At 30.2% G+C, this 8,880-nt stretch overlaps 1 protein-coding gene across 1 annotated transcript in view; it reads left to right on the top strand.

The window, feature by feature from the left end:
* LOC106460462 (GON-4-like protein) overlaps positions 1 to 8,880 on the top strand; it is a 211,856-nt gene that overhangs the window by 117,789 nt on the left and 85,187 nt on the right. The window contains exon 16 of the mRNA XM_013920158.2: positions 1,611 to 1,748. Within this exon, the coding sequence (XP_013775612.2) occupies positions 1,611 to 1,748 (138 nt within the window). The remainder of the gene's footprint in view (positions 1 to 1,610; positions 1,749 to 8,880) is intronic.

Raw genomic sequence — 8,880 nt, forward strand, 5'->3', positions numbered from 1 at the left:
AGAAAGAATAAACTAGTTTTAATCAAGAAGGGACTTGTATCGCTGAAATCACTCGGAAAGAATTTATACCGGAAATTAACAAGCGAGCAGATATGTAACAATACATTATGTTCATGACATAGTTCTAGTTTTTGGTTTAATTAAGAGTACACTAAATACGGAAAAATGACATCTCTTTTTATTTATTTTTTTTAAAGTAAAAGTGTATGACATTTACAAAATTAGACCTTTCCTTCAATTAAGAAAATATGTGTGATTTGTATTACTGGAAAATGGCAAATGGCACATCCTTTTATGTTTTAAAACAAAATACATATCAGAAAGTGATATTCATTATTTTTCTCCTATTTAGGAAACTTCTATGTTGTTGAGCAACCTCTAAGTATTGTTTGATTTAATTACAATTTTATCTCTGAAGAGAGAACAAATGTATTGGTAAGACTTGTAACATTTAAAATTTTGGTTTTCACAACCATCATATTGTACACGTCATGACATTTTAGAGTTACATTCAACATTTCATTAACTTTATTGATAAAGCTAGAAAGCCAAAAAATTACAATATAGGACACGATTTGCTTTTGCATGTTATTATTTTTTGTCCTTTATTGCATTCTTTAATTAAATAAAAAAATTAGTGTAGTAGTACCATTAGTATAAAAAGTAGGCTTAATTTTCATTGATAGTCGACAGCAAAAACAAATTTATTGTTTTTTACATGTATTCTTTATTTATCATTATAAAAGTAACTAAAATGGAAAAATTAGAAACTTATTAGATAAAATAAAGAAAGATAGTAATAAGTTTTCCTCACAAGGTATGCTTGTGAGTAGCTTGTACATTAACCAAGTGGTTTACAATGTGTGTGGTGGGATTATTAGCTAAACACAGTTGTAAGGTCAATAAAGTAATAAAATTGAGTATAAACAGATGTAAACTGTTATGAGCCTGAAGCTATTGAGGATAAACAGCTATATTTCTTGATATAATTTGCAGTCATTCTTGAAAGAACAAAGTGCATTTAGTTTTATTTTGTATTTTTTATGGTGGTTAAAACTTATATAATATTGAATGTTGGATTATTAGATACATTTTGATGCCAGGTTTATTTGTATACAATGATAATAAAGTACTTTAATTAAATTTTGAATGTAACTCAGTAAAACCACGTGACATGCACAGAAAAGGATGCCAGTACTGAAAGAGTTAAAATGGACCAATAGTGATTGGTTTCTCTGAACTGAGTCATGTGGTTGAACAATTTATATTATGTTCTAACCACCTTAGTGATAATCTTATTCTTACTGATTAAAAAATCATTAAATAGTGGATGTGATTTATACTTCATGAGAATGAATTAGTTCAACAGAACATATAAATATTATTGAGTGTCTTCACTCTGTGGATTGAAAAACGTGAAAATTTTCTCTCATGAGTAAGTGTTGTTTAGTATAAAGTATAAACATCTGTCATGTGATTTTGATGCCTTTATGAATTTATTTCATTGTCCACTTGCTTTATTATGATTATACTAAAAATCCAGTAATTAGTGATATTACTAGTTTCCAAATGCTCTAAATTATCCCATTCACTTTCACTTTCTTTTATAGAAAGAAGAAAAAGAAATGATATTTGCTCAGTCTTACCTGATGAGAGTTCAAGAAGCACTGAAAGATGAAGAGAAAACTTATATTAAATTTCTGGAAGTTCTCTGTGAATATGAAAATTGCAATAATTCACCTTTGCAAGTAAGTAGTAAAGGCAACCTGCATCAGAGAATTATCTTGTCTCATCCTGAGTAAACAAAGTTCATTTACGTGTGTAAGAATTTATCTGCCCCCCAGTGGTACAGTGGTATGTCTGCAGACTTACAATGCTAGAAACCGGGTTTCGATACCTGTAGTGGGCAGAGCACAGATAGCCCATTGTGTAGCTTTGTGCTTAATTCCAAACAAGCAAACAATAAGAATTTATCTAGAGATACTTGTTTGAGAAGTTTTTCTTTTTTGAAAGTAACAGTTTGGAGTTATATTCTATAGAGAGTGAAGAATTAAAATTGTCTATACTTGATTTCATTTTAAAATGAGATTGTGATCCTATGCATTTTTTCAATCAGTACGCTTTATTCTGTTAATCCTGACATCTAAATTATTTTATTGTTGAACTGTTCTTCTTCTATTATGCTAATATTATTTGATATGTTATTACGTGAAATTCTTAGCCACATTTTTACTCTTCAGTATTTCTCATGATTTAAAAATATTTTTTAAAATAACTAAACACCAATTAAAGAATGTAAACTTTTAAAGCTGTATCTTTTTTGACTTGTAGTTTTCTGTTATCATTTTTCTATTTTTAAAATAGGTTGATTGCACTAAATTTTGAAAATGTACAAGCTCGACCATTTTTCACTTATAAAAAAATACAAAATTTAAAGTCCCTTTGGCTCTTAGTGTCAGTGTTTTAAATCTAGACCCTTCCACGTCATTTAGTTTTTATAGCCATTGGATATTAGAGCCAAAGCATAAGATTGAAAATGAATGTTACATACTTAATGATATAAACAGTGAAGTGTACATGATCTGTGGTTATAGAAATACTAAAAAGATGAAATTTGTTGATCAATCTTTGTTTATTACGCTAAAGCAAAATTTTAGAGGAAAACAAATTAAAATATACTTGTACGGATAAAATATGGAAGTACACTATAACACAATTTTTGATATGTTGACTTAAGAGATGAAGCTTGTAGATCCTCACAAAATCGTAAAATGTAAGCCAACATTTGTATTAGTATATCTAGTGAAGGAGGTTGTAGTAGTACTCATCCAACTGCAGTTTCAATCCTATAAGTACTGTTATGTATTAGAATTTCAAATAGCCTGAAATTGAGTTAACTGATACTTTAAATTTAGTAGTTAAATTGTACTTTGGATTTAGCAGGTAAGTAAAAGTCGACATATAGTCAGTTTATGATATTTGACAACAAGATTGATATACACAGTTTTCTTTTTTTTAACACAAATGTTTTAATATACAAACAACAATACAATTTACAATAACAGTTATTACAAATAGTTATTACACACAAAAATTTATATACAAAAATTTTAGAAACTTACAAGCAATATAAAGTCTTCTTTCTAGTCTGGAGCTTCATTGATGTCTTATTGAGGGTTCACGATGAACGAGTTAATTACGAGTTGATGTATGTAAAATTCGATTAATTGGGAGCTAGTTAGCTTTGTCCTTCATTGTTTAACAAGTCACATGCTCCAAGTTTTCCATGATGAACTTATATAATGTTTTTGTAAAAGTACTTCAGTGGATGTGAATCCACTGAAGTTAAATGATTTGTAATATTTGAACTTTGTAAGTGCTACTGGTCAGATACCTAAAGTTTTCCGACTGATAAGCATTATAACAATCACAGTTATAGCTTCCAAAATTTATATCACACTGACTATAGCAAACTAATAATAGATACTCTTTTTTTTTGGCGCATCGCATTGGTTATATTTATAGGCGTGTGTAGAGTTTCTAGAAAATTCAGTTTATGTAACAATAAAAAGCTACACTAGCATTTATTTACACACATATATTGTTGATTCTTACACTCAAGAATCTTCTACACCTTTAGAAAATAGGTGGAAGTTTGCAATATATATTTAACTGTATAAGTTATGTACACTTGTAAATATAAATTTAATTCAAGAAAACATCGATATTAAAATAAATATATAATAATAAATTCGTCACAGTACAAATACATCTTCATTGTTGTTCCAAGTTACAAGAAATGTCACACTATAAGCAGACATTCTATGGGCTTTGAATGTAATAGACTTACATTACTCATACAGGTCTTGTGAAAAGATGCAATATTGATGTAGAAGACATTTTAAGATAGTGAAACAGCTAAGAAATTCACTTGTGGAGAAATAATATGATCTTATCTGTGCTGTTTTAGTATAGACCCACATTTATAAGCCCTTCTTTTACAGCAAGTGAGAAATGCCAAAAATCATGTCTTCATATGTGATAAAAAGTTCAACAAAAAATCCCAATCTGGACAAAAAGATTTTGTTTTACCTTTGGGATAACATTATAATAATTACATGATATAATACTTAACAAATTTTGGCCATGCCAAAGCAGTAGATATGTTTTGTAAATTTCATTGTGCTTTTGGAAGTGGGCCTGCCGCTGAAGAATCTCTTACAACTGTGAATAGATGGGACCAATATCAAATGGAAACTACATAACATCATTCATGACAAGCTTGAAATCTATGATCACCATCTGTTCAACTTTGTTAGCTGTAGGATTCATGTTATCCATGACACATTGAAGTATGGGAGTGTGGGGTAAAATTGGGGTGTGGAAAGATTATTGTCAAGTTTGTGCTGGTTTTTCAAAAACTTTTCAGTTGTAAGAAAAGATTATATGTCTGTGTTAGGTTGTACTGATTTTACTTTAACATTTGTAAGTGCAGATAGATTGAGAATATGAAAATAACACATAAAGCCCTTGATATGCAGCTCAACATTTTACAGTATGAGAAAGTCTCAGAGACTTCAAAAGAGATCAAGGAACCAAACAACCAATTGCATAAAACTGTTAAAGAGAAATGCAAATATCCAATGATGCCTGCTAATTGCTTTCTATAAGTATTTGGCAAATCAAATCACACATTTCTTAACCCACTACCAAACAGATAAAACTAAAACAAAAATGGAGAATAATTCCCATAGTAAAGAAATAAGTAGCTGAAAGGTGTTTATAGCAGTCTATGAAATGAACCAAAGCTAAATTATTGCAAAGTAATGTAAATGTAAAGTTGTAGTAAAGGCAGACTTAGCTGAATATGCAGAAACATCTTAGTGCATGTTCACAAAGTGAAAAGCATATGGTTTTGAATAAACTGAGCATGCATATTTTAGACCTAAATAAGGTGAGAAAGCCCATAGAAATTTTGTTTAGTGTAATGTTCAATTTGTTTAGGAAATTACATGCAGATTAAGTCCTGTTGGTGTGAAATACTTTTGAAATAAATAGAAACTAAAATTGAAATAGTAGCCAGTTGTCATGTGAGGACAATGACATTGTGCCATTATGTAGCATACTTCTTGCATTAAAAAGTTTCGCTAAGCAGGTAAGGTGATTCTGAATAGAAAAGCCAGTGTCCAATTCGGAATCCACATACAAAGACCTTTTTAACAATATAAATTTGTAGCATTTAATTGAGAAATTTGTGAGAAAAGTTCTGGACATACAAATACAAGTGTATTATTTATATAGATTTAAGCTATGTAGTCTTGTCCCAAGGATTAGAGGATTGCAGAATCCCATAAAAAAGATAAAGTAAGTGATTGACAGATTTTTGAATTTTATGTGGAGTGTAAAGTCTTCCTCATCGTAGTTTTGATAAGAAGCTCTTGGAAAAATCATCTATTAAAATTTGGCCAGAAAATTGACCTGGCTGAATCCAAGAATCATGACTTGTGGCAGAGATACTTGTATCCAGAAATGCAAAAAAAGTTCTCAGCACACTCATTGATGCCAACAGGTTTAAGCCTGATAACTGTGAGATGCACTTATCAATTTGAGAATTTCTGGACACTGGTATCATTGTCATCTGACTTGAAAGATTTTGATCCAGTTACTGAGAGGATTGACTCCCTGCAGTATATTGTGAAGGGCCGTAAAGATGTTACTGTTAATATCTTGTGGCCAAAATTACATGGTGAGAGGTTTTTCTAGTAAGAGATAGAAACTAAAAATATTAATGTGAATCAGGTGTTGCACAATATGTTATTGTATACCATATTCACTATGTGGAGGGGTTTGAATGTTGATATTTCGAAGGCTTGCAATTTTCTGCAAGTTGAGCAAGGCATATTTTGAAGAAAAAAGGGGAGTTGTGCCTTAAGAGGAAATATTTGGTACATGAAATTGAGTAGCTAAAATGGCAAATGGACCACATAAAGAATGGTTATGATACCCTTTTGGAGTCTTCAGATACATTTGCTTTAAAGGCTGATGCCACCAATTACTTGTACTAACTAATCCAACAATCTTGGAGAACTATCAGGGAAAAGAGGAAAGGGATTGTTGAGCAACTGTATGAGAAATTATACTTATCACAGAATACTGCAAAGATTGTAATTTCAGAAGGAAACTGTGGTGATAGCACCCAAAATTATTTGGGGAAATCCTGTCTCTCCAAATGCAGAAGAAAACTAGTCAAAATTTGAAGGATCTTGCAACTAAAAGAAAAACATCATACATGATCAAAGACAGCAAAAGAGCTTAAAATAACATTTAACATTTGCAAAGTTTATGAAGAGGAAGGAAGATTTGATGGTGGACATTAGAACACTTGTCACAATGGATATTTGTAATCTTTCCATTTTACAAGATCTCTCAAATAGCGAAATAGAGAAATAAGGTATTTTAGAGTGAAGAAAGAACAAGTATTTAGTGGATTTCAGTCATTTCTATTGTCAAATCATTAAAATGTAGTGAAAAAAATGAGGGGGGAGGGTTTCTGGCCCAGAGACAAAATACTAGTACTAGTAGGCTCAATCCAAAACTTCCTTACCTGCTTTGATGTTTACACTAATCCAAAATTGATATATGAAGGTCCTTTTAACTGGATTATTGACAGACAGCTAACTAATTATGAAGCCAAAGGTACTCATATCAGATATGCACAAACTTCTTAAAATACAATGAGGAAAATCTGCATAAAGGTATGCTTTAAATATTCTACCATCTGCCTTAACTCTCTCAACATGGGCACAGTCAATATGACCACATGACTTTTTTGTATTGTTTAAAGTCTTTATAGATTTAATACTTCTAACTTTTTATATACTGTGTGTATCTTTATAAAATTTAGCAGTTTTCGGTTAACACGTACATACAAAAATATACGTACAAAAAATCATATTTTTTAATGAAGTATTTTTAATAAACTAAAATAAAGATTTGTCTTTGAATATATTGAGTATTTGTTTTCAATAGTTCTTGTGCAAAGTAATTTTCATGTTAAGATTAAAATTACTTTTCTTCATCTCAAAATTCCTTTGTATAATCCCTAAAAGCTCCTAAATACATTTCAAATGTTTGTTTTCAGTAAAACTTTATACTTTATCTGTTATTTACTCTACCCTATTTCTATACAGGATCGGTCAATTTGACCAACATCATAACCACATACAAAAAAAATCTAAATAAATATACATCTATTTATATTTAAATTGTATTGTTTATTGCCCTTTGAACTGTGTCTAACTACTATTCATGCAATTATAAGTTGTAAATCACTTAGGAAACGTGCAGCTCATGTTACGCTATCAAATTACATTGCCCACAAGCTACTACGAGCTTCTCGCATGTGTGCCTCATGAAACATTTTTATTATATTATTTATTTTACCTAATTCAATCTTAACTAACCTAAAAAGATCCTTACTTTTAATTTTGATTACTTTATAATAATAGATAAAGAATAAACATGAAAAACAAAAAATAAAGTACTTGCCCAATCTTCTTTTTTCTTGTAATAAAATTTAATATATGTATTGATTTTTTTTACTTCCTCATTACATATATAATATAAGGGTTGGATCCCTAAAGAAACTGATTGTATAGTGTGCAAAGCATTGAGTATCTACATTTTTATAGTTATCTAATATTCGTGTATTATTGGGTGGTAGTTCCTGTTTTACCCTGTACTTAAGCTTTTCAAAGGAACACAAGATGTGCGTAAGAAAGCTAACTTCAAGGGGTAATGGTAATATCCTTTACACAAGAATTATGATGTTTTTTAGCTTATGTAAAACATAGAAAAACAAATTATCTTTTCAATACACCTGTGACCTTTGCAGTACGTTATTTAGTATTATATGAAAGGTTCAGGTGGAATATACCAAGCCATTTTTCTTGCAGACTAGCAAGAGATTAATAATAATAAAAATTACCAATGGGTCATTTTGAGTGGATTTTCTTGTTCTTGTAAGTCTAACATGCATGCTTTTTTATGAATTTTTATATGCAGCAATACTAAAAGTTTTAAAGTGTTGTTTGAACTGAATTTTTACTGTTTACTGAAATGTAATAAGCAGTCATGAGAGGTAATATTTAGCTGTTGGTATTTCTAAAAAGTAAGTGTAAAAACCACCTAAAAGAACTTTGCATGCATCATTAGGTTTTCAATTAGTCATTTTGGTTTATTTGTTTCAAGAATGGAACATTGGAAATATAAATCTGTGGAACTACTTGTTGCTGTAAGATATATCAGTTGAACCTGAAAATACCACACTAGGACATGCAAACTGATATACAGTGCAGATGATGAATGTTCACTGATTCTTTGAAGGAAACATTGGTTAGTGGGACCAATGTGGTCTTTTGAGCAAACAAGGACAGGTTTATTTTTAGACAGTTAGTGACATCATTAGTTTGGGAATTTTATCCTTATAAGAAAGAGGATGGCAAAATCTAAAGGTACTTCTAAATACGAATCTGAGAAAAGTGTATAGAAAGGCTACTCAGAAGTTGAGCAAGTTGTTTTTTTAAATGAGTGTAATATTTCCATTAAGAAGTAAAAGACAACAAGTTGACATTCTTTCCTCAGCTTCTGATGAAAGGATCTTGTATATAAAAAAAAAGATATTGCCATCTAGACTATATGCTGAACTATTAATGTCCAAGGTTTTCAGTTAGCTTATCATAATAGCTCTTCAGGTTCATTTAAATGAAAAAAATAGAGTAAATTCTTGTGGCATGTCTGTACTATACACCTGGAAAAATTTAAGCACCCCCGTGTTTTTTTCAAGTGATTCAGATTCAACGTTCTTGTGACTGATTATAA

Source organism: Limulus polyphemus, unplaced genomic scaffold (genome assembly GCF_000517525.1).
Source record: "Limulus polyphemus unplaced genomic scaffold, Limulus_polyphemus-2.1.2 Scaffold775, whole genome shotgun sequence".
Lineage (NCBI taxonomy): Eukaryota > Metazoa > Arthropoda > Merostomata > Xiphosura > Limulidae > Limulus > Limulus polyphemus.